Source organism: Nothobranchius furzeri, chromosome 3, assembly GCF_043380555.1.
Source record: "Nothobranchius furzeri strain GRZ-AD chromosome 3, NfurGRZ-RIMD1, whole genome shotgun sequence".
Lineage (NCBI taxonomy): Eukaryota > Metazoa > Chordata > Actinopteri > Cyprinodontiformes > Nothobranchiidae > Nothobranchius > Nothobranchius furzeri.
In genome coordinates this window covers 67,417,938-67,445,062 of record NC_091743.1, presented here as the reverse complement: position 1 = coordinate 67,445,062, position 27,125 = coordinate 67,417,938, and the positions used below count along the sequence as shown (strand labels likewise).

General features: G+C 41.6%; 1 protein-coding gene across 5 annotated transcripts in view; it reads right to left on the bottom strand.

Moving 5' to 3' along the window:
* Positions 1-427: 427 nt before the first annotated feature.
* erc2 (ELKS/RAB6-interacting/CAST family member 2) overlaps positions 428-27,125 on the bottom strand; it is a 72,661-nt gene continuing 45,963 nt past the window's right edge. For 2 of the 5 annotated variants that reach the window (XM_070549409.1, XM_070549411.1), the window contains 10 exons: positions 25,891-25,926; positions 22,691-22,893; positions 14,771-14,782; positions 14,365-14,485; positions 14,074-14,234; positions 12,009-12,156; positions 9,277-9,852; positions 4,398-4,459; positions 4,092-4,286; positions 428-4,022 (listed from right to left, as the gene is read on the bottom strand). In XM_070549409.1, the coding sequence (XP_070405510.1) occupies positions 4,433-4,459; positions 9,277-9,852; positions 12,009-12,156; positions 14,074-14,234; positions 14,365-14,485; positions 14,771-14,782; positions 22,691-22,893; positions 25,891-25,926 (1,284 nt within the window). In that variant the 3' untranslated portion in view covers positions 428-4,022; positions 4,092-4,286; positions 4,398-4,432. The remainder of the gene's footprint in view (positions 4,023-4,091; positions 4,287-4,397; positions 4,460-9,276; positions 9,853-12,008; positions 12,157-14,073; positions 14,235-14,364; positions 14,486-14,770; positions 14,783-22,690; positions 22,894-25,890; positions 25,927-27,125) is intronic. The other 3 variants (XM_070549412.1, XM_070549413.1, XM_070549410.1) reach the window with 2 other exon arrangements.

Here is a 27,125-nt window from a genome sequence, read left to right as displayed (position 1 = left end):
TCAAGATTAATGATAAAAACTACACATTGACACGTTAAAGGGATGCTAATCTTTACAACAGGAGTATTTCTGCAGAAACACCATTAAATCCCAGCTAGAAATGCTCCATGATGCATAATACAAAAACCAGCTGCTTGCACTAATAATCAAATCACATTCTATAAAAGTGACAGTATTGTAAAGATATTAAAACTTGCAATTTCTTAGCTTGTTTTAGCTACATAAAATCCCACTTTCCCTTACTGGACTAGCCTTTAGCCTTTCAATCCTGTCTGAGCTTATCCTTGTTTCTCCTGGTTGTTTGAAGAGCAACCTACAACAGCTAACATATGACCTGTCCACAAAAACACTTCAAATAATGAGAATTATCACTTTATTTTAAGTAAACACCATTATGTGTAAATTAGAGTAAAAAATCAGCAACAAAAACAGAAAGAGTCACCTTTATTTGATGGATATAAACAAGCTGGCCAACACTCAATAGTATTATTCTGATACAGCACAGACAATAGCAAACCGGGGCACTGAGGACAGCCTCCTAGATTTAAAAAAAAGCAACTGCAACATTTCACAGTATCCATGCGCCATTCAGAACCTTCTCAGACTCACTTGTTTTCTTTAGCGATGTGTCAATAAAGTATTTTTAAATAGAATTTTCTCTTCTGAATTTATAACAAACACACATACTTGCAGTTATGCACATGTAAACGCACACACCCGCACGCACGCACGCACACACACACACACACACACACACACACACACACACACACAACTCTGTATTCTGAATACAATGCCCCCATAAAACATGCTGCACTCTCACAAAACTGCACAGGCTGTCTACTAAGGGGACACGGTAAGTGAGACACGCGTCAGTCTCAAACACGACATCACACCATCACAATGCACAATGCAGATGCAGCTAATGGTTGAGGAGTAATGCTTTTTTGGTGGAGATTAGCTCACGTTCACACGAATGATCATTCAGCATGCTGGACACACATTGAATAGGTTCCTAGGTCTTCTTTTTTTACTGTACAACTCAAAACATTTACTTTTACAACTAGTACAGTCTCAAACTGGCCTATTTAATAAGCTGAAATGATAGAAAAAATAAATACGTAGAGCTTAACATTGAAATAAACAATAAAAAAAGTATAAACGCAACATTTGCTCTGTTAAATAAAAATATTTCTGGCATTGGTCACAGTGATTTGTTTGATCGAAGGTTTTCAGCAACAGAAAAACAACTTTACAGCAATAAAGTGAACGGTAGGCTTTTTAAAAACTTCTTTAAAGGCCTTTTAAAAATGACTGGATAATCTAGGTGCTTTTCTACTCAGCTGCTTCTAGGCACAGATGAAGCCTTTACTTCTTTGACTTCGGCACAAACTAAGCCAAGATTTACTTTTTGTCAAAGCTCATAAAAACGCCTCCTGCCTCCAAACGTTAGTGTCTCCACCGCCTTTTATTCCCTCATTTTTTCTAAACTCTTTGACACAACGGCATAGAAACCCCTCTGCATAGAGAGCAGGATTCATCCGCGTCTTCTCATTCAGTTGGCACATAATGTAAAAAGTCAGCATGCATGGGCACAATTTAAATGTTCTACGTTGTCTACCAAGTAAATCATGTATGCTATGGTAGAAAAACTCCCTACTTCAAGTATTCAAGTAGATAAGGACCTGAAAGCAGAGGCTTTGTACTCCACCCCCTGATGGTGAAAATAGAGGATTTCCGCTCCGCTGTCTGTTTGCATTGTCTTTCCTTATAAAATAAATGAATCAAGAATAAAAACTTGCACAAGCTCTTGATTGTTGGTCAGTGACGTGGGCTGCTGTTGTGGGACGAAGAAAAAGCTGATATTTAGTTAGTGAATAATGATCAGCTTTAAAGACAGATAGAACAGGCACCGTGAGGGAAGAGGGAGGAAGAGGGTGAGTAGTAACAGTCTGATTCTTTTTATTCTTCATCTTAATACTGCAACATGTGTTGGTTTAATTTATTTTAAAACAGCTGCCAGTCATCGCCATTTCTGCATGAAAAACACACTAAGTTAATGCATCCAGACAGAGTCACCGAAACCTCGTCTTGTTGTGATCGTCCTCATTCACAAGTGCAAGCAACACTGTTACCTGTGTGAGCTACAAAATAAATTATGTGGTTTTCGACTGAGTTGCTTTACCATTAAAACAGAAATCCGGAGTTTTTACCAGAGGGCACCATCTAGAGGTGGAGAAAATGCATTGCACCTTAAGCCACTCTCCCTACTTTTGTGGTTACGGCTGAACGCACACTTTTAACCATGCAGCAGAGCTGAATCTCTCTCACACACACAATTCCACAAACGTAGTCCAACACAAATGGCTAATGTTGAGCAGCACTCAATTCAAGCTGTGGCTCTAAAGGATGGGGGGTGATATAATGTATTGCCTACATCATATCACAGTACAGGATAAGACTGTCAGTTTTATGGATTTCAGAAGGAATAATCAATAATTCCTGAAAAGGGGGAACTCTGGATTTCTGCATTAATGCAGGAATGTAGTTTTTTTGAAAATACATCTAAACTGATCTTATATCGCTGCTCTAGAGCGTTTTTATTTTTGGGCTGTCCTGTAATTCCAGACAGGGAATGTTGAATTGCTGCAAAGTTAATTTATTTTATTTATTTATTTTTTTGTTGCAGCATAAAAATCTGATGAAAGTCTCTAAATAAAACATCTCCGACCTACAGCCAGTTAGAAAAATAACCATAAACGATAAACCAAACAAAGAACATTGTATATCTTGTCAGTTTGAAAAGATTTTCTGACCACAAATAGACACACTCTATAGATTTCTCTCTATATGTATAATATATGCATATCTATCTTATGTTTACATATTTTACGAGGCACAGGCCACCTTGTAGAGAAGGAGAAAACGAGTCACTATGTGTGGGGAGGTCACACGGACTAATTAGACCTGCAGGGGTGAACATCTACTTGACGTTTCCACCACTTCATAGTCTATAACGATGCTTCTAGAAGTATTTCTGGAGGGACATGGGTGTTATTCCTGGTAACGTTGTTCACAAAGCCTCCTTTGTTGAGCTGTATGTACAAAGCAGTCTTTTACAGTTATGAAGCCCGCTGTGGGATTGAGTCCCTCCACTGTAAAAGGACTAAAAGATGCTCTGATTAGATCTTCTGACACCATTTGGTTTGAGCACCACCAGAAGCACCATTAGTAAAAATTCCTGCAACACAGAGGAGGTGCATAGTCTCAGAAAATCAAAAATAAATGGATGTTTTTTTCTTTCTGACTGCTGTATGGGTCCCTCTGATTGGATAGTAAATACACTGAATTGATTCAAATACACATGAAAAGTTAAAATAAACATACCTCTATGTTGACATCTGCATAGATTAATGTTTTTTTGACTACTGTTGATTAAAATGAGGTAACATGAATTTAAAAAATAAAATGCTGAAAAGAGCCATAGATTTTAGGTTTGGATCTTAAATCCAGACGACTCACGCAGCCAAGGAAACACTGCAGGAACGGCTCGAGGTGCTCCATCGGTTAGCCAAAAGTGCTTCCTTGTGCCAACGAGAAATGGCAACAGAAAACCTAAAGTGACTGAAATGAGGTGCGTGGAACAAACGCCAGACCCCATCACAGTAACAAATGCTCAATGATTGCAAGTCCCAGTGTGCCACAAAAGGTGAATACAGCTAATCAATAATTAATCTATAACAGAAGACACTCTTGAGTGCTTGGCGGAGGGGTCAGGAGGGCAGCCAGGAAGGAGGATAAAATCAAAGTCAAAGGCAGTTTTAGAACGGAAACGATACTGGACTGTCACGAGAGCTCAGCTGGGATGATGAAGAGGCTTCATTCAGCAGGTGACCAGCAGGTGAGGGGACATCTCTGAGACCTCTGTGTCCATGTTCTTCACATCTCCAGCATGGTGGATCATCTGTGAGTCAAGTCGTGTTGGTTCTTCCTGTTCGCACAAATTGGAGGTCCCACAGCACCTTGTGAAGGACACAGAGATGGAGTCGGATGTCTTTATGGAAATGAAATAATCAGTTTGAATTCATTACCTGCTTAGCTGTCCGTCTCCGTGCTTAATCGTCACACCTGAGTACCCCCTCGTCTTCCCCAGAGAGAGAAAAAAAAAAACTAAACAAAAATCCCACTGCTCTGAAGTACTGATTCACTGACAGTAATAAAGGTGTAACTGGGTGGTGTTTCAACATCATGGGATGGCCGTGCTCCTCCAGTAGTGACTGAATCATCTGAATGGTAAAAATGACAAAAGATTCATGAGAACTTTTTGTGTTTTATGCAAAACCAGAGGAAAGGTGGAATAATGATGGTTTACATAGTGATACAGAAGCTTATCTTACCCCTCAAAACAACAGAAGAGCTTTGGTTGGCATGGCTATGCCCAAATTCCTTCCTCATCATCCTGTTGTTTGTCAAATACACAAAAAGTACGTCAACAAAACCTGTAGTCCGTTTCTGCTTGCTGATTTATCGTGTACATTTATATTTTGGTGAATCAGTCTTAAAGCAACACTAAAGAGTTTTGAACAATCCCATGTGATATTACTGTGTGATATAATATATAAAGATGTGCCTCTCTGCCATGGTTAAAGCCATGAAAAATACAGCGCTGCACTTCTGGAAAGATACTGATATTAAAAAATTGTGAGGTCACATGTGTAGATGTAATCTGCCTATATATGAAATAGCATTGCTGCAATAGTCATTTATTTAGAAAAAAAAAACTTTTACACTGAAATCATGTGCAATTTTTTGTCTAGCCCTATTTTAGCTGCGGAAATTGACTTTTCCCTGAAGCAGCTTGCGGTAAAAATAGAACACAGTCATATCTTTAGCAGTGCAGTGCAGCTGGTTTGAATTTTATTGGATATTTAACATCATACGTTTTAGATATTTTCTATAGTAGCACTTGGTGTTTTACATGTCCATCCATCCATCCATCCATCCATCCATCCATCCATCCATCCATCCATCAATCCGTCCATCCATTTTCATGCGCTTATCCGAAGTCGGGTCGCGGGGGCAGTAGCCTAAGGTGAGAGGCCCAGACTTCCCTCTCCCCAGCCACTTGGGCCAGCTCCTCCGGGGGAATCCCAAGGTGTTCCCTGGCCAGGTGAGAGACATATAGTCCCTCCACCGTGTCCTGGGTCTACCTGTAGGTCTCCTCCCAGTTGGACGTGCCCGGAAAACCTCACCAGGGAGGCGTCCAGGAGGCATCCTGACCAGATGCCCGAGCCACCTCAACTGGCACCTCTCGATGTGGAGGAGTAGCAGGTCTACTAAGAGCCCCTCCCGAATGATCAAGCTTCTCACCCTATCTCTAAGGGAGAGCCCAGCCACTCTTCGGAGAAAACTCATTTTGGCCGCTTGTATCCGCGATCTCATTCTTTTGGTCACTACCCAAAGCTCATGACCATAGGTGAGGGTAGGAACGTAGATCGACCGGTAAATCGAGAGCTTTGCCTTCTGACTCAGCTCTCTCTTCACCACGACAGACCGGTACAACGCCTGCATCACTGCAGATGCAGCACCAATCCACCTATCGATCTCATGCTCCAGTTTTCCCTCACTGGTGAACAAGACCCCGAGATACTTAAACTCCTCCACTTGGGGCAGGACCTCATCTCTGACCCGGAGAAGTCATTCTGCCCTTTTCCGAACCAAGACCATGGTCTCAGATTTAGAGGCGCTGATTCTCATCCCAGCTGCTTCACACTCGGCTGCGAACCGCTCCAGTGAAAGCTGAAGATCATGTTCTGATGAAGCCAACAGGACCACATCATTTGCAAAAAGCAGAGACCTGATCCTCAGGCCACCAAAACGGATGGCCTCCACACCTTGGCTGTGCCTAGTAATCCTGTCCATAAAGGTTATGAACAGAATCGGTGACAAAGAGCAGCCTTGGCGGAGTCCAACTCTCACTGGGAACGAGCCCGACTTACTGCCGGCAATGCGGACCAAGCTCTGACACCGGTCATACAGGGACCTAACAGCCATATCAGAGGGCCTGGTACCTAGTACTCGCGGAGTACCCCCCACAGGGCACCCCGAGGGATGCGGTCAAACGCCTTCTCAAAATTCACAAAACACATGTAGACTGGCTGGGTGAATTCCCACGCACCCTCCAGAACCCCCTTAAGGGTATAGAGCTGGTCCTCCAGGACAAAAACCACATTGCTCGTCCTGAATCTGAGGTTCAACAATACGACGGACCCTCCTCTCCAGAAATCCTGAATTGACCTTGCCAGGAAGGCTCAGGAGTGTGATCCCCCTGTAGTTGGAACACAACCTGCAGTCCCCCTTTTAAATAAGGGGACCACCACCCCGGTCTGCCAGTCCAGTGGGACTGCCCCCGATGTCCATGCGATATTGCAGAGCCGCGTCAGCCAACACAGCCCCACAACATCCAGAGCCTTAAGGAACTCCAGGCGGATCTCATCCACCCTTGGAGCCTTGCCACAGAGGAGCTTTTTAACAACCTCATTGACCTCAGCACCAGAGATTTGAGAGGCCAACCCAAAGTCCCCAGACTCTGCTTCCTCACTGGAAGATGTGTTTGTGGGATTGAGGAGGTCTTCGAAGTATTCTGCCCACCGATCCACAACGTCCTGAGTAGAGGTCAGCAGCACACCGTCCCCACTATAGATAGTGTTGGTAGCACACTGCTTTCCCCCCCTGAGGCGCCGGATGATGGATCAGAATCTCCTCAAAGCCGTACGGAAGTCTTGCTCCATGGTCTCAGCGAACTCTTCCAATGCCCGGGTTTTTTCCTTGGCGGCCAACCGAGCCGCGTTCCGCTTGGACTGCCGGTACCCATCAGCTGCCTCTGGAGTCCCACAGGCCAAAAAGACCTGATAGGACGCTTTCTTCAGCTTGACAGCATCCCTAACCACCGGTGTCCACCAGCGGGTTCGGGGGTTGTCACCACAACAGGCACCAACGATCCTGCGACCACAGCTCCGGTCAGCTTCCTCAACAATGGAGGCACGGAACAGAGTCCATTCAGAGTCAATGTCCCCCACCTCCCCCGGAACATTTTGGAAGTTCTGTCGGAGGTGGGAATTGAAGCTCCTTCTGACAGGAGACTCTGCCAGACATTCCCAGCACACCGGTACGTTTGGGCCTGCCTGGTCTGACCGGCATCCTCCCCCACCATCTGAGCCAACTCACGACCAGGTAGTGGTTAGTTGACAGCTCCGCCCCTCTCTTCACCTGAGTGTCCAAGACATGTGGCCGCAGGTCAGATGAAACAACAACAAGTTGATCATCAAGCTGCGGCCTAAGGTATCCTGGAACCAAGAGCACATATGGACACCTTTATGTCTGAACATGGTGTTCATTATGGACAATCCATGACTGGCACAGAAGTCCAATAACAAAACACTACTCGAATTCAGATCAGGGGGGGCGTTCCTCCCAACCACACCTCTCCAGGTTTCACTGTCGTTGCCCACGTGAGCGTTAAAGTCCCCCAGCAGAACGAGGGAGTCACCGGAAGGAGCGCTTTCCAGCACCCCCTCCAAGGTCTCCAAAAAGGGTGGGCAGTCTGAACTGTAGTTTGGTGCATAAGCACAGACCACAGTCAGAACCCGTCCCCCACACGTAGGCAGAAGGAGGCTACCCTCTCAATCACTGGGGTAAACCCCAACATACAGGCACCAAGATGGGGGGGCAACTAGTATGCCCACCCCTGCTCGGCGCCTCTCAGTGGGAGCAACTCCAGAGTGGTAGAAAGTCCAACCCCTCTCAAGGAAACTTGTTCCAGAGCCAGAGTCAGGTGTTTAGGTGAGTCCGACTATATCTAGTCAGAACCTCTCAACCTCACACACCAACTCAGGCTCCTTCTCCACCAGAAAGGTGACATTCCATGTGCCAAGAGCCAGCTTCTGTAGCCGAGGATCAGACCGTCAAGGTCCCCGTCCTCCACTACCACCCGTCACACACTGCACCCGACCCCTTTGGCCCCTCCCACGAGTGGTGAGCCCATGGGAAGGGGGATCCACATTTCCTCTTTGGGCTGTGCCCGGCCGGGCTCCATGGGTGAAAGCCCGGCCACCAGCCACTCACCAACGTGCCCCACCTCCAGGCCTGGCCCCAGAGGGGGGCCTCGGTGACCCACGTCCGGGCGAGGGAACATGGTTTCCATTTATATAATTCATCATAAGAGGTCTTCGGGCATTTTACATGTCACATATTTTAATCCATCCAGTGTTTCCTCTGTGGAGCCCTCTGCCTTGCGACCGGTGGTCGGTGGCGGCGGCTGAGGCGCTCCTAGGGTAGTGCCCAAGAAGTGGTAGGGGTTGCCACCCTACCTTCCAGGGCGCCCTGGATTGGTGTCTTGGCTACTGCCGTCGATCTGCTGCTGTCGAGGCAGAAGGCTCCCTTGATGGGGTGTCTTTCATTACCTGTCCAATCTGAGCTCAGCCTAAAGTTTACTTTGGTCTTTTAATGTGTTATGTGGACGAGTGTGTGTGTGTGTGTGTGTGTGTGTGTGTGTGAGAGAGAGAGAGAGAGAGAGAGTGTGCCTGGGAATGGTTTGTGGATTGGGGGTGAAACTGTCACAATTGTTTTAAGTGTGGGAAAGGGGGGAATGTGGGTTTATGGGTCATTTTAATCTGTTAAGCACTTTGTGTTGCAACCTATACATGAAAAGTGCTATATCAAGTTTGATTTGATTTGATTTGAATCACCCACATAGATTAAAATAGATTCTATTTGAAGAAGAAATTTTCCACTGCCGTTCTGCACCGCTTCCAGAGTGAAGTGGGGTTTAAGGCTAGCAAATAGCTTTTTCAAGTCACTGAATTTTAATTAAAGAAAAAGAATTTTGTTGGCATCATGGTCGAGCGTGGAATTAAATGTAAGAAAATAATGTTTTGGAGGCAAAGCTAAGAATGAACATCTGGGTGGCCTACACTAGTTTGAGGGAGTTAAAGGAGTCTATGAAATCGTGGACTGATGGTGACCTGGCTTTGTTGCTACTGGACTTGTAACTAACAATATTTTGTGTCCAACAATGTGGATCATTTTACTTTGTGGCATATTTTAGTACCAGCTGACTCGTGTTAGTGTTAGCTCGTTGTTAGCACTAGCTACGGCAGACAGTGGCAGAGTTGTTCTCAACAGTTGTAATTCCTCTTTCAATCAATGGGAAGGAGAAGTGGAAAACGTACTTAATGTTGCTTTAAATCACTTAAATGGTGTCTAAAAAAGTCTGACCTGGTCTGGGGAGGGACGGTGACCAGCATGTGGGGGTCCTCGGGTCGGCCCTCCTCGATGGTGGGGGGATGGGTGACGTGGATGCTGGGCGAGGTGCGGATGCTGAGGATGTTGAGGGTGCTGGGGGTGCTGGGGATGTTGGGGGTGTTGAGGATGTGGATGCTGGGGATGTGGTCCTTGTTGGGGTGGGCCATGTGGATGTTGAGGGTGAGGGTGCTGGGGAGTGGGATGTCCATGAGGTGGCACATGTTGGGGATGCTGAGGATGCTGTTGGTGGGGGTGCTGAGGCTGTGGGGGACGTGGATGCTGTTGGTGTGGTGCAAGAGGCTGAGGGTGCTGAGCATACTGTGGTTGTGGTTGCTGTGGATGCGGGTGCTGCTGTGGGACTTGAGGGTGCTGCAGGTGCTGGGCATGTGGGGCATGTGGATACGGAGACTGTTGAGCATGGGAAGGGTGAGGGTACTGAGCTTGGGACTGAGGCTGAGCATGAAGGGGCTGCGGCTGGTGATGAGGAGCATGTGGATGATAGTGCTCGTCCTCGTAGTTGTCAGCTATCAGCTTCATTCTGCTTTGTGTCTGTTGGAGGAAAAGACATGTTAGATAATGATGATTTACAGATGTTACAAATAAAATTCATTCAAAGAAAAAAAAACTGATATACAAATTACATTAAGTTTAGTCCATCAATCATCCAACAAACAAAGGAAATCCAGGACTAATAAGGAGCTGCACCATTTTTTGTGCAAGATTTGCACCTGCCATTTACTCAAACAGAACTAATCATATGTTGGTGCAAACATTTTCATTGAGTTTAGCATTAGTGAGCTATTTGCACTCTTTAATTATCTGATGGCAGTTGTCTTCATTGAATAACACAAAGATTGGGACTTCTGCTCAAACACAGCAAGGAGAAAATGGCCAACATAAACATCAAATGACTGAAAGGCCCTTTCTAAACTCTAAAACCTGCTTCTTGAGAGATAAATCATATTTAGGGGAGGATTTATAAATCATAAGAGGCCTTTTGTGTTTTCTAGACCTGCACTGCAATATTTACTTTTATTTGATAAAGTAGAAGACTACAAGAAATCCTCTGCCTCAGCTTTCTAATGGTGAGGGTAGGGTGTTTACAAATATATTGTATTTCATTTGTAATAAATAAATAAAAACACAAAATAACACAATACCAGGCAGATAAAGGCGTTTTGTTTATCCTGCACTGCATTTATGTGGACCAGTGTGTGTGCTGGTAAGATGCACATAGTGGGCAGATGTTTGATGTTATCAGATTAAACCGATTAATCTGTATTGTTGAGTTGGGAGGGAAGGGTCAAATAAACTTTATTTATAGTAAGAAAAAAATAATACATTCAACCATGATATCCACTTTTTGATGCAGGAGAATTTTTTTTTACCACTTTGAAACTCACTGCATGTTTTCATCTAACCCATTTTGTAAAGAAATGTGGACAAATCTTTACATTTTAATCACTCAACATAAAAACAATCTTCACAGAATGATACTCATAAATCACCAGTGTTAAAATTGCTAGCTTCCAGAACCGACAGAACCAAGTTAAAGCTTTGGTCCCAGATCAGTCTTCTTCATTTATATTAAAGAAAATGAAAAATAATTAAATGAAGCTGGATCTTTTCTGAATTGGACTGCTATCCACTAAGCAGGAAGCATCAAACAACATTACAAACATTTTCACAATAAAACACAGGTATAAAAACATAAAAGTTGTTGTAAAATAGTATAAGTTCTAATAAAAATGCTAAGTAATGTAACTGAAACAGCTACATGTCATGGAAGTGGCTTCAAGACTTCTTAGTTTAGATTTAAAAACATTTTCCAGTCGGCCTGCAGTTCGTTCCACGCCAAGGGTACCAAGTGGACTGAAGCTCTTTTCTAAAGTTTGGTGTGTGCGAATGAAACAACAAGTGGTCTGCAGATGGAGAATAGCGACCAGCAGTTTTCATTTCCAGAAGGAATCTTATGTAGGAAGGCATATGATCAAAAACCCTCAAGGCACACAATAACCACTTTAAAGGTAGAACATGAAATAGTTTAATTAAAAGCAATAGATTTTTTTTAATAACAGCTCCACTGGGTGTTTAGAGGTGTGCAAACTGACGGTTTATTTACTTTGAAAACTATATTTTAACTATTTGGGGCAGCAGTAGCTCAGGTGGTAGAGCGGGTTGCCTCATGATCGGAGGGTCAAGGGTTCAATTCCAGCTCCCGCCAGGGGTATCCTGCTGTTGTGTCCTTGGGCAACACACTTCACCCAACTTGCCTGTGTTAGTGGTGGTCAGAGGGGCCGACGGCGCCAAATGGCAGCCTCGCCTCTGTCAGACTTCCCCAGGGCGGCTGTGGCTACAAGTAGCTTACCATCACTAGCAGTGTGTGAAAGCGTCTTTGGGTGTCTAGAAAAGCGCTATATAAGTTCAATGCATTATTATTATTATTATTAACTTAAAAAATCAAATATTTATTTTGATGGGCACACTGGGTTTATGTTTACATCTGCCAACCAATAGAGGGCACCATTCACGTATCGGCAGCGAACCTGGCATCCCGATGGCTGGAAACCTTGCTCTATAACTACAACCTCCACTCACTAGATGTCGCTTTGGTGTTTGCGTTCCATGTTCCGCCTTTAATATCCAAAATAGAGGAAAGTACGGGGCTGTCCTGGTTACAGTGAGAACAGAGAAGCAGCACTAACGTGTTGTTTGAGCTGATGCATCAGTTTGTCCCGCTCTCTCTTCAGGGCCATAACTTCATCCTGGGTCTTCTTTTTGTTAGACGCAGACAGTTCCAGCAGCGCAATGTTAGCATCCTTCTCACTGATAGCTGCCAGCAGAGCTTGTTGTCTAAAAAAACAAACATAAACAGTAAATAATGACTCGATCTTCAACAAAACATTAAGAACTGAGTTGATTTAATTTAAATTCAAGAGCTGATAAAGTTCATATACATAACTAATAAATGATATGGCTGTTTGGAGGGGAACTATTTTCTACTGCCTTTGTTTATTTACAGCTTTACCAGCAGGACTGACACCGACTGCTTTTAACTCATTCACTGCTAATGACGACTAAAGTCGTCATTTGTATTTCTTTACTGTGTTGGCGTCGGAATGAGCCCCCGCAACGTGAGAACAAACATCCCAACTCTAAAGCCGATCTTCATCCACATACATCACACGTCACATGATCAGGAAGCAGAAAATCCATGTGTTAGGAGATCGTTTTGGGCCACTGCCGTAAAAAAAGTGAGGGCGAATCGGAAAATTCTGCCGATCACAACTCAACAACGGATTATGAAAGAATGGATAAAGCTCGAAATGCGCAGATTCTTCCTGATGTAAGAGGTGAGTCTCCGCTTTGTTTTGGTTGTTTTGGTTGTTTTGGCGTCGACATCATCCTAGCACGCAACGTTCTGTGACTCTTAAAAAAAACAGTAAAAATGGTGAGAAATGCTGGCAGTGAAGGGCTTTACCGATCAGGAAACGGCTGGCAGTGAATGAGTTAAAGGCCCCATGTGTGAAATCCATTGAAATCATGATGAAAAAAATGTGACTCTTAAGTGCCATGCAGTTCAGAGAAAGTATTGCAGCTATGGTGGCTCACTCATGAGTTTGACTGTATAATCAATTTCCAAGCTGTCCAGCCTAACCCACACAAAGCTTAAAACAAGCTACTCGATCTTTTTAAAAAGTATTTATAATTATGACTGTTTATCAACCTACCAGTTCTGAAGAAAGCAAACTAGTTCTGCTAGATCTTGAAGCTGTCATGATTCACACACATTTAATACTTGTGCAATACCTGATGTACATCAGTATGCCTGTGTCCCTGATGCTGCATAGTTCTGGAAACACACGTTTCCTTTTTATTTTTTGTTTTCAGTGGTCGAAGGTTACAATAATAACTTATTGCCTTTGTGTGTTTACCTGTAATGTTATTATTGTTTTTCTTCTTCCTTTTCTCTAAGTGTATGTGCTGCTGTAATAAATTAATCCCCACTGTGGGATTAATAAAGTCTATTCTATTCTATTCTATTCTATTCTATTCTATTCTATTCTATTCTATTCTATTCTATTCTATTATCTAGAACATATAATCAATAACATATAATCAATAAAAACACAAAATGTAATACTTACATTTGGAAGTTTTTTTTATGTTTTAATATGTTTCAGCATTAAATTGAGCTTGGTTCATGCTCAGAAACATTTCTGAAATTTAGAAAATGAGACTATTGGGTTCAAACAAAACAACAAACCAGGCTAGATATGCCACTTCTTGTTGATGTTGTTTCATTCATATTTTTCTTTATTCTTTATTGCTATTTGGTTTTAGAGCTGACATATTTCTGTTGTTATTTGAAACATATTTAATTTATTACAATTTAACAAAAAGTGAAAACCCACTAAAATGCTAGCCTGGAAATGACATCTACTTCATCCAAAGTGGTCCCTCCTCTCTTTTCTAAAAGAATCCTAATATCAGAGAAAGACCCAATGTTAATATAAAAATGTGTGCATTTATTCATGAAAAAATGCCAATAGCTAATTATTGATAAAAGTGTGTTTTTGTATTGTGCTTCAACCTTTTTTAGTTTATAGTAGTCAATTACATTACATTAGGATTAATAAAAAAAAGATATATTTTTAAAGTTATGAACCGTTTACATGTGCAAGTCCTGTCCAAATTTGTGCCCCTATCTGGCCACCCCCAAAAAGCGGTTTTCTAGACACGCCACTGGAGTCGGACCCTAATACTGACTTCATTTCCAGGATCTCCTCCAGCTGTTTCCGGCGCTCCTGTCTCATGTTGGTCAGGTGGGTGTCCCTCTCCTGTAAAGACTGTTGCGTGGAAGAGAGACGCTGCTTTGTTGAATCCAGCTCCTGCCTCGTCCTCTCCAAAGTGTTCATCAACTCCTCCAGCTGACAGAGGACACAGAGATTTATTGTAAACACGTGAAATCAGAACTCCCAATATGGGATTCTGTGGCGTGTTAAATGTAAATATTTATAGGTTTTCCAAAGAAACCCAAAACAGCCAAACTATCTTCACCTTTAAGTGGTGGCCACCATCCAAAGAGCTGTCCTTACGAGGGTCCTGACCTAAGCCTTTTTTGTCCCCTTGTCCCAGTTTGATGTTTGGACTTTTCTTGGTCTGATCTTTGCCTCCTTGCCTGCAATATCACAACATTTTAAAAAGCTTTCCCAACATTCTCGTGTCTGCAGAGAGCTCATGTGTGAGTAAGGAAAATGCCCAGAAATCATAATGAAAACACAAAAAGATTGTGTGTAAACATGTCAGGAGCTTTTTGAAGATGTGCTTTAGAAAATAAGATCAGTTATGATACCATTAGGGTAACAAAGCACGAGAATCACTTTATATGCTGAGCCTCGTGTCTTTGTTACGGTAGCTTTCACATTCATCAGAGGAAATGGACATGAGTATCTGGGTATCTTACCTGGGAGCTAAACTGCAGATGGGTAGAGGAAAGGGAACAAGAGGATGATGGACACGTGAAGCAAACATTGGAAGCAAAAAAAAAAAAAAAAGCACACAGAAAAAAGTATAAAAAGACATTAGAAGCAAAAAAAACACTATCACATGAAAACAACGATACACAGACGAGATTACGCCATTCTATCATCATCAAACATGAGAGATTACAGACAGGAGGGAGGGTCGCTGCTCTGCAGGCTGACACAGCTAATGCAGGATGCACCTTCTTTGAAAGACATGAAACGTTGTGCAGCTGCTGCCAAGCCCGGGAGTGGCAGGCATGCAGTCAGACAGGCAGAAAGCTGGGCAAGAACAGGAGGGCAGCAAAACGGGCAGGGCAAAGGGGGGAAGCTGTCAAGGGTTTGATCAAGAAGGGTGACAAAGGAGGTCGTTAATGTCGGCCCGACAGCAGTGGGGAGTCAGCCTAGATTCTACCTACTACAGTGGCTCACACTGAGCTCTGCTCCTCCTGAGCTGGGGGAGGGCAGGGAGATAAAGGCGAGAGGCACAATGTTAAAAGTGGTGAGGATGAAAGAAAGGTTAACATGGAAGTTTAAAGGTGACGAGGTGTTAAAGATGTCTGTTGATACAAACAGATGGGTGGACTGAGCAGGGGAGAGGGGTGGGGGGCAGTGTGCGTCACAGGATAGATACTAAAAACAATAAGCTGCACCAAACAGTCCAAAAATTAAAAAAACATGAATATGATTTATGGCTCAAATATGGGACTGGTTGGAACAATCACACCAAGGTCTACTTTGGAGGGTTATTTCCTGATATTTGGACATCTCTCCTCTGATTGGCTAACAACAACATGACTGTATAACCGAAACCAATTGCTCTGCAATGTTAATGTTGTATCTCCACAAATAACTCAAGCCTGAAGGAGTTCTGCTGTGTGGTGGAGTTAGTAATGCTAACGGTTAGCTTCTACTAGCCGAAACGTTTTGTGCTGTTTCCTGGACGCCAAACCAACAACAGCCTTCCCTGTTGTGAATCAAGATGGTCGAGTCATGAATGTTTAGTGACAGCGTGAGGTAGATCTGTCAGGCTTTTTGAACTGAGTGTTTTTCTTAGGCTAATGCAGGAATTAGGGGTAGAAGACTATTTTCACTTTGAGCCTGTATGTTAAACTCGTTGATCGATCATTTTTAAAAGTAATACGTCAAAAATGTTTTCTCTGTGAACATTCTCCATGAAGTAAGAATGTTCCAATCTCTGCTCTGAACAGTTGTTGCCAGCTACGGATCAGCGACAGAAGGTTCTAGATGACGAGTCACACACAGTAAGCAATAAAAACATTTGACTGTAATATCAATTTGTTGGTAATTGAAGATATATTTTTAGAGTCAACAATTTGTTTCCAATTCATCATTAGTGTTGTTCCCTCAACGTCAGCCTCTAGCCTGCTCCACCCGATATTAGAGTAAAATAAAACGATACCATGACTACTTACAGGCGCAATAACAACCTTCTGAGGCGGTCTTTTTACTGACACTATCCTCAACGCTGCCCTTTTTTCTTTTTTGTTGGCCAGTGTAGAATTACAAATGTCGACGCAGACTTGGCAACACGGCGGGCTCAAATATAATTCTGAAAACAGGAAATATGGGGGTGGGATAGATTGTAAACAAAGACTACGTTCCTTGTGGGCGACGGTGGCACAGAAGTTAAGTAATCGCCCCATAATCGGACGGTTGCAGGTTCGAGCCTCGCTCAGTCTGTTGCTGTCATTGTGTCCTTGGGCAAGACACCTTGGTGGTGGTCGGAGGGACCGGTGGCGCCAGTGCTCGGCAGCCTCGCCTCTGTCAGTGCGCCCCAGGGCAGTTGTGGCTACATCGTAGCTCATCCTCACCAGTGTGTGTGTGAATGGGTGAATGACTGATTGTGTTGTAAAGCACCTTGGGGGGTTCCAGGACACTAGAAAGTGCTATATCAACTACTGGCCATTTACCATTTACCATTTGTCAGCATCTTCAAAAGGAGAAAAACTGACCTCCATCCAGCCAGCTGGGAAAGATGTAACCTTCCTTCCAACATGCTTGAGGCATTAAACTGTTTTGTGATTTTTCCTGTAAAATTGTTTTTAATGTAGCATTACTGGAATTGAATTCACATAGCTTTTTTTTACAAGCACCAGTTTGAAAGAAGATATGAATTCAAGCTGATAATGGATGCTACAAATGGTTGCAGAATTTGTTGGTGTGACTGATTTGACATGAACATGCATTGTTACACAGACAGCCATGAGAAAACAGCATCTGCTGCTCAGGGATGTCACAGAAACAACAGACTATATGCCTGCTGAGACACATATTTGTAACATGATCTTAACTAAAACCATTTCACAGAAACAAACTGCCATTGAATTATTAAATTTTTTTTTACCTGCTTAATAACAGCTTGAAAATGTAAACATGCACGATAACCTTTTCACACACTCCTACTTACACATGCACAGCAGCAAACATTCAAATTTATTAAAAGTTTCATGCAAAAAGATGTTAGTAACTGTGCAAAGTGACTAAAGACACGTTTAAATGTTTGTGTGCAGGAGGATGTCACTGATACAAAGATGCGGTGAGTCCTGCAGACAGCAGGCAGATGCAGGCCCACGGGTGAAATCAGATGCAGCAGGCGCAGGCGACAGCGTAAACCACTCAGCCATGCTGAAGTGCCAGGGCAGAGCACTCACTTTCCCAGGAAATCCCACACCATGCCCCCTATCTGCTGGGGGGCAGCTGACATAGAAGGGAGCGGGTCAGGGGGAGCTCTGCCACCGGGACAAGGGGTATGGCGAGGGGTGGAAAGAGGAGGGCTGGAGGAGGTTTGATTTTTGTTTTGTTTTTTGTGTTGTGTTCATCAGGAGGAGGGGGGCACAACAGATGATCAAAGGGAGATGAAGAACAGATTGAAACAAATCAGAAACAGAGAAAGAAAAGGGGTTCAAGTAGATCAATGGCAGAAGGTTAGAAAAGGGACAAAAGACAAAAAAGGGGAACAGAATGAAATAAAAAGCAGTTTAACGATGGCAAAATGAATAAGAACACTATTCATTTAAATAAAATTCAGCTGACAAATCTGAATAAAAACCAAGTAGTGTAAAAACATTTATGTCCATTTATAGGAAAATGGAGCATCCAGCCCTCATCTAAAGATCTAATGTGATTCATTCATTTTTGTGTTCCCTTAATCCAGGAGTGGGGAACCCTGGTCCATCGAGGGCTGCTCTCCAGCATATTTTAGTTTCAACCCTGAATCATCACACTTGATTTCAATCAGCAGACGATTGACGGGCTTCTGTAGAGCCTGATGAGCTGCTGAACAGGTGGGTCAACCACTGAATCAGAAGTGTTGGAGCAAAGACGTGCAGGATACCGGCGCTCGAGGAACAGGGTTCCCCACTCCTGCCATATCAGATATACTTCTTTATACATAGAAACTAAAATCTTCTTAATCAGACAATCTGAAACATAAAATTTAGTCTGGGAGATCTGATCACAAATTGAACTCACCGTAATATTTTCTATTTTTCCAGGATTTGCATTACATGTCATGATTGTATCATATTTAATTGTATTTTTATGCTTATATAGCAATTTAACGTGGGGATAAATAAATTACATACAAATCTGCAATAGAAATGTATACATGCACACACACACATACACACACACACACACACACACACACACACACACACACACACACACACACACACACACACTTACTTATGCATGCACATCTCTTCGGATTGTAATGATATTGACATGAAAACAGTAAAGAAGGTAATAGAAGGAATTGTAAGACCTTTAACACACATTTGCAACTTATCATTTCATACTGGAAAAGTTCCAAACAAAATGAAATGGGGGCGAGGGTGGCACAGGAGTTAAGTGCTCGCCCCGTAATCAGAAGGTTGCGGGTTCGAGCCCTGCTCAGTCTGTCGCTGTCGTTGTGTCCTTGGGCAAGACACTTAACCCATGTTGCCTGCTGGTAGTGGTCGGAGGGACTGGTGGCGCCAGTGCTCGGCAGCCTCGCCTCTGTCGGTGCGCCCCAGGGCAGCTGTGGCTACATTGTAGTTCATCCCCACCAGTGTGTGAATTTGTGTGTGTGTGTGTGTGTGTGTGAATGGGTGAATGACTGATTGTGTTGTAAAGCGCCTTGGGGTGTTCCAGGACTCTAGTAGGCGCTATATCAAATACAGGCCATTTACCATTTTAGAATACAGGCCATTTGCCATTTGCCAAAATAGCTAAAGTAGTGCCAATGTATAAAACTGGGGATAGACACCAATTCACAAATTACAGGCCTGTTCCGTTACCACCACAATTCTCCAAAATTCTAGAAAATTTGTTGAACAAACGATTAGACAAATTCTTAGATAAATATAAACTGATATCTGACCGCCAATATGGATTCAGATCAAAAATATGGAGCTAGGATTGGGACAATATTCAGCGTAACTTGTACCAAGTTTTGTAACTTCGAACATGTTTCATCACATGTAACTTTGGATTCGTAACTTGTAACTTTAGTTTTCTAACTTGTAATTCTCAATTCGTACTTGTATTTCTTGTTTTGTAACAGGAAAATTGTATTTTGAACATGTATTCTTTATTTTGTAAAATCAAACTTTTATTTTGTACATTTACTACTCATTTTGTAACATCAAACATTCATTCAGAAACATGAAACTTTCGTTTTGTAACTAGCAGACTTCCAAATTGAAAAAAAAATCAAGGTACAAGTTTGAATTCAAAACTCTCAAAACACACATTTCATTCTACAGGTACAAACCTCAAATCTACAGTGTTACAGATCTTTTTGTCTTGATTCTAGCGTCAGTGGGAGGAACTTGGGTGGAACCAATGAGAGCACGAGTCTTAGCTACGAATCACGTTTCTCGAATTCCTGTCCAATCATTGGGAGTCCCAATCCTAGCTCCATCGGGTTAGATCTACATCACTGGCATTAATTGAATCAATTGAGGAGATCACAAATGCTATAGAACGGAAACAATATGCAGCCGGATTATTTCTGGATCTCAAAAAGGCATTTGCCACAATTAATCATGACATATTAATTAATGAACTGGAATGGTATGGGATAGGGGGGCTGTATTGCAATGGGTGAAACGTTATTTAAGCGACAGGAAACAATTTGTAAAGATGGGCAACTATTCTTCATCATTCATGGACATTGCTTGTGGTGTTCCACAAGGCTCTGTACTGGGTCCAAAATTATTTATTCTTTAAATAAATGACATTTACAAGGCTTCTGATATATTGAAATTGGTATTATTTGCTGATGATACAAATAGTTTTTGTTCTAAGGGAAATCTGGGGGAGTGCTGGATACAATTACATTAGAAATGGACAAAATAAAAAATGGTTTGACAGTAATAAACTGTCATTAAATTTAAGTAAAACAAAAATAATTATATTTGGAAATTCCCTTAGAAATGAACAAGTGCAGATCAATATAGACAATGTAGCAATTGAAAGAGTGTTTGAACATAAGTTCCTAGGTGTAATTATAGACGAGAAATTAAATTGGAAGTCACATATAAATCATATCCATAATACAATTTCAAGAAGTATATCAATAATGAGTAAAGTAAAACACATTCTGGACCACAAATCACTCCACATTCTCTATTACTCCATGATTGCACCATATCTGTACTACTGTGCAGAGGTTTGGGGCATTACTTATAAATGTTCATTATCATCAATCTCTATATTACAAAAAGGGCCATTAAAATAATTCATAAAACTGGCTACAAAGACCATACCAATCCACTGTTCTTAAAATCTAAAATTTTAAAATTTCCAGATCTGGTGCATTTTCTCAAAGCACAGATTATGTATAAAGCAATAAATAAACTACTTCCTGACAACATTCTAATGTTATTTTCTAAAAGGGAAGGGGGGTACAATTTGAGGGATGAATTTAACTTAAAATATCCTTGAATCCGTACAACATTAAAAAGTTTTTGAATTTCTGTGTGTGGAGTGAAGCTGTGGAACAGTTTTAGTGCAGATATGAAGCAATGTCCAAGCATGAGGCAATTTAAAAAGCAGTTTAAGGATTTGGTTTTTGCAGAGTACAAGGAGGTTGAGAATTGATGATCTACAATATTTTCCTTGACATAATTGTGCACAGGTATGTTGCAGTGGGTATCTCTATGTTCTTAAAAATATACATGCCATATATACTGAAACTATAAGGAGGAATGTCTGTAGGCTATTGATTGTTAGGGTGGACAGGGGGTGGGATTAAATAAGCTTACGCTTCTTCCTGCTCCTTTTTGAACATTACTTGTAGTGTTTTTTTTGTTTTGTTTTTTATTTGTTTGATTTTTTCTCTGTCTATTTTCTTCCTTTATTTTTTGTACTGTTTTTTAATATGTTCAAAATAAAGATTCAATCAATCAATCAATCAATCAATCACATATACACTCACATGCACATATATATAAACTCACACACACATACACACACACACGCGCGCGCACACACACACACACACACACACACACACACACACACACACACACAAACAAAACTTTCATTAACTCATATTAATTTCTTGACTGAAGCCTATGCAGAACATCTGGGGCTATTTCAGCTCAAATTGACCCCAAAGGCGATGTAACTGATAAAAACAGTTGATTACAGTCCACATGACATCACTTCTACCTCATCCACAGTCTTAACTTGTGTACTTTTGGGTTTAAAAAAAAAACAGCTCAAGTAAACATAGTGGAACACACAATTGGTAGTATAATGCAAGTCCATAAATATTCTCCTTTTATTTTGAATTACAACCAGCTATACTTTTCTATATTGTTCTATTTCCAAGCAATGGCACTCCTGATTTACAAGATCCATATCTGTAGCAGCTTTTCTCTGCTTTTATAGCAGCAGCATGTTTTCTTCATGATGAATAAAAAGTCTAACTGGTTAGTGCTGACACTTTTCAAACAAATGTTCCAGAAATTATCTTTGAGGCATTTTATAATCAGGCCTAAGCATTTTCAGGGCAATCAACATTGATTCTAGTATGATAAAAGTATTTTTGGTTTCAAAATTTGTATTCTGATCATTTTGAATCCCACTAAAACCTGAACTATTTACCTGCTGATGTGAATCTAAATCTTTGGTCTCCTCTTCACATCCATTCGTCTGTTTTTTTTTCTCCTGCTTATTTGAAATCGGGGTCCTTCAGACCTGCTCTTTTAAATATCTGAGTGATTGTGGTAAATATTATTGCAGTTTCAATATTTAGCAAAATAATTGAGATCCTGGATATCTTTCTTATAATTGAGCAGCCCTAGATGGTGGACTTAATTATATGCTATTAGAAATAAAAAATAAAACATGTACAACACAAATATCCATGACTTCTATCAAGCTGCAAGTTTGCTTGTTGTATTGTAAACTAGTCAAAGCCAGTCCTGAAAGACATCTCCTCAAACCTCACAAGATCCGCTTAATCTGTGGCTTATTATCTCAGTGGAAACAACAGAGTCAGAAAAACGCATCAAACAGAGCGAGCCATGTAGGGATGTTCTATTAATGAGATTAGCAATAATAAAATTAGAGGCTTATTTTACCCAAATAAAATCAGAAGCTAGAAGCTCATCCAGAACCTAAAACCACACCAAATTATGAAAATGGCAATGCAAAATTTTATATAGCTCTTAAAATGTTAATATTGTTTCCATATGTGGAGAAATAAATATTGGAATTGTACATTTTATGCACTCTCTTTTAATGTACTTCAGTATATTCTGAGGAAAAGAAAAAATATTTTGAAATATTCTATGAACATAAACATAAATCTAGCTAGTTTCTAAAGTTTATCATAACTTTACCTTTCCAACTCAGCGATCTTCTTGTCTTTGTCGTTCTTCTCCGTCTCCACCTCACGCAGGATGTCCAGGAGTCTCTCCACCTCTGTCTGAGCTTTGGTAGCTTCGTCCTTGTAGTAGCTCACTTCCTTTTCCAGCAGCTTCACTCGGTCCACGTACTCCGGGTTAGCTCTGGAGCCCGTCTGCTGCTCCACCTCATGAGCTTTCTGCAGACACACACCAAGAACACACACAAACGCATGCAAACACCAGGTGATACACTTGGTTTACATCAGAGGGTCAGCAGAGCCATGCAGGTTGGTCTCCTGAGCTTAGAGGAAGGATAATCCAGCCCACTGCAGTCCTATTCTCTCTCCCTGTCTGTATGAATGTGACATAGAGTAAATGTTGTGGACCAGGGCATCATTACTGCTGCTGGCTCATTAGTGTTAACTGAGGTATTACTTAGCTAAATTTAAAAAGCCCTCTGAGACTCCCGTCATCTCACACACTTCTACAGAGTGCTGGACTGTGTATGTGAGTGTGTGTTTGTGTTTTTGGAGCATTAAAAGAACAATTAAGTGAATATCATTCTGCTTTGTTATATCTATCAAATGCACTGACTTCTTTTTGGCCACTTTGAACAAATGTCAACGTCAGTGAAAAAGTTAAGTTGATAACATTGGACACAACAACCCTTGAGACAAAACAAATCCACAAACGATGCAAAGTTACACAGAGCCATCCACCAGAAACACTGCAGAGATATCCACCGACAGCCGCTCCAAAGGCCGCCTGCACAACACCAAGATCAAAGAGAAGCGTGGCAACACTGACACCATGCAACAAGGTTAGACGAATCATGCAAACCCAACAAAGCTCAAGAGTTTCTGGATTTATCAATCAAATGTATGAAGGATGAGAAGAAAGAGCAACTAAATCTAGTTCGTGGTTAGACTTTGAAGGTTTCCTTGAAAAAACTCCATGACAGCTGGGCTCCATGTTGAAAATGGGAACGCATTTCAGTATAAAGCAGGTTCAATAATTGTTTTGCTAATTGATGGAATTTTATTTGCTTGTTGTAAATTTCAGTCTGGATATCTGAGCTGCTTCAAATATATGAATATATCTAGAAAATAAATAAATAATTAAATGAAATGAAGGGTCGACTTCACTCATATTTTTCATACATTTGCTGTTCTGCTGTGTGGTGGAATTGCTAATGCTAACGGTTAGCTTCTACTAGTCGAGACGTTCTCTGCTGATTCAACAATAACCTTCATCATTGCGAGTCAAGATGGGGGATTCCATGAATGTTTAGTGGCAATGTGATGTAGATCTGTCAGGCTTTTCTAATCCTAGAGGAGACTATTTTCACGTCCAGCCTGCATGAAAAATTCAGAGTGACTGATTATAATTAGAAATAGTAATTTTTTTTTCCAGAAAAATAGACTTAATCCAGGACAGTATAAATGTAGCCTGGCCAGCCAGACTCCTCCTCTGTTTAATTCTGCACAGAGAAAGGGTCTGGGAACTCTCCTATTCAATAACCCCACCCCCTGAGAATTCTAACCAAGCCAATCAGCGCTGAGTAGTGTACGTCACACACCACAATGCTGAGTTTGTCGAACATGGTGAGTGAAGCGGAGTTCGCTGCGGCTCTTTCCTTTGTTCTAAATTACTTGGGCATGTCTTTGAAACAACAAGTAGAAGCACTGAAAGACTTTCTTATAAAGAAAGATGTTTGCGCTGTTGCCAGACGCCAATTTTGACTACAGTTGAAAAACTACAGCATCGCGGACGGCACGCACAGCAACGCTCAGTTTCTCATAAACAACGAAGACAGCGGCGGAGTTCGCTGCGGCTCTTTCCTCTGTTCTAAATGACTTGAATGTCTTTAAAACCACAACAAGTAAAAGCGTTAAAAGCATTTCTTCTAAAAAATAAAAGATGTTTGCGCCATTGCCAAATGCCTTTTTTTACTACAGCTAAAAACTACAGCTTTGCACGGTACTGTTGGCATTTCCGTCTTTTTTCTGATTGGTTATTTTTGAGCTGCCTAGTCCCGCCCCTCATGTGCCTCTCTGCCTGTCAGTGACCAGACTCTTTCTCTGTGCAGAATTAAACAGAGGACGAGTCTGGCAGGCCAGGCAAGTACAAAGGATATTGGGACAGTCTGTGGTTACCTTGATGGACAGTCTTGTCAGTAGATAGCCTCCATGTTTCAACACCTGAATCCCATCAGTAATCACCACACCTGGTGTCCCTCAGTAATCACATCTCACATCTATTGTTAAGGTTGTGTTTCAGCCATTGTCCCCCTGCATGTATGTCAAACAGCTACAGTTATGTCAAAGCTGTACCTTTTGATAGCAGTGGGGATTCCAGATCTTTTCACCTCACTAATCAGCTCTTTTGACTCCTCTTGTGGTATCAATGATGTGTTGGTTTTGAACAAACTGACACTGTTAAGAACACTAGCAAATACTTGACATTGGTCAAAACTGTTGTGCTGTTAGCAACCAATAGGATGAAATAAAATGCCAATTACCCAAAGTCCCACCTTCATGTGAATGAATGGAACATCTTCCTGGGAAAAAACAACCCAGATCATTTTTAAAGATGTTGACGCCAGCTGAATCACGTAGTTAAGCTGCTTTTTATTTTTCTCAGGAGTACTTGTGTAATGGGATGTTAGATGTTTTAACGCTGCAGGATTGTATGCAGATGAATTGTTCCGAGTGTGCAGACCGGTACTTGTAAACAGCACATTTTATGGACATTTAAAAAGGAGTCAGGCTCTCGTCGTTTTTCTGAATAAGCTGAAACAGAACTGGTTCATTCTCAATCAACACATCACAGGATTCTCCTAATTAAACCAAGAGTCATGAAACAAACTCACCCAAAGTTGCAGACGAAACATTTTTAATAGGATGCAAAAGTTACTCAGAAGATCTTTGACCTCCCCCCCCCCATATGCTCAGTGTGCCGCACTTGTTTCACCACATGTTACACACACTGACAGTCACAGAGACTACATTACACAGGACTCCCAGTGCAGTATAGAGCTGTAAGACTGGTACAATGCTACGGGACAAACATGCATGTGGATGGGAGAAAGCAGTGCCTGTGCTGGGATTTGCCATGATCTAGCATATTTAAAACGTTTTCAGAGCGTCCTCATGCTTTCAGGGTGCCGCACAGGCCTCAGGAGACGGACTTACAGGATTATTCATGTGACTGAATAGCTGCTCAGCCTGCTACATTGCAAATGGAGGGATGAGGAAGGGGTGGGGTCCAGGAAGAATAAATGTTAGGGCTTCGTTTGAGCCAGAGGAGACAACAGTAGGAACAGACATGATGTTGCATCTGTTTGATTGATAAATAGCAAAGTTTCAGTTCAACATGTGGTGTTAGAGGTGAATGCTAACAGAAAAACAGACAAAAGAAAAATTTGGATCATGGAGATGAAGGACCAAATGAGTCTCTGCTGTGTGCAGCTTATTACAGAACAGAACGGTTTGTAATATTTTCCTAATTAAAAGGCAGAATTAGTTTAATGAATGATAAAAGTCGGAGTAGAGTAGGGTTAGGGTCAGGTTTTTGGTTCACTGGGTTGGGGTTGTTGGACACAAATTGTGCAGAGCTTCTTGGGAAGCTCCTGAATGTCTCCAAATGTTTTTGAGGTTCCGAATTTTCATAATGAGTTGTTTATTTATTTTATTTTATTTATTTTTTTGTCTTGCTGTCAACAATCACAGCCCAGTGAGAGACCGGCGTTAGGCTTGTCAGAGGCTAACACGTGTTCTTGTTGTCTTTTTTATTTCATCAGCCAAAATCTGTTTCTTTTTTTATTCCACAAAAACTCATTTACAGCTGATTTTTGTCAAGCAAAAAATGTATAAATAAAAAAAGATAAATATCACTAAACTGTTTTATTTTTTTCAATATTTTACACTTACAACAAAGACAAACATTCTGATTTAGCACTTTGGTTTTTAATGAGGCTTTCCTTGAAGCACAAAGTTTTACTGATGAAAGAACACACGATCGTTCAAACATCTCTTTCCAACTTCATTGTGTAACACAGACAAACTCTGAAATAGAGGCGTACATTGAGACGGTAAGATATATTATGAATATTTACAATTGTAAGTATTTAATAGGAAAACTCAGGACAGACATCTCAAAGATACATGCAGTGAGTGGTTACATAATATGCATACTCGTCTGAACTTGTCTAACATTCTTGTGAAACGTCATCAACACTGGCTCAATCCTTAGAACGTTTCATGGTAAGTTCACTCAGAGTTCCTGGATGTTCTCTTGCTCTGCGCATTGGAATGAGCATGCATCAGTGCATCTCTCTGTGGACTTAGGCTGGCAAGAAATCCCATAAAGCATTGAGTTGCAAACCCTTAAAGGTTGGTTTATGCTTCACGCATTCGCGAGGTCCGTG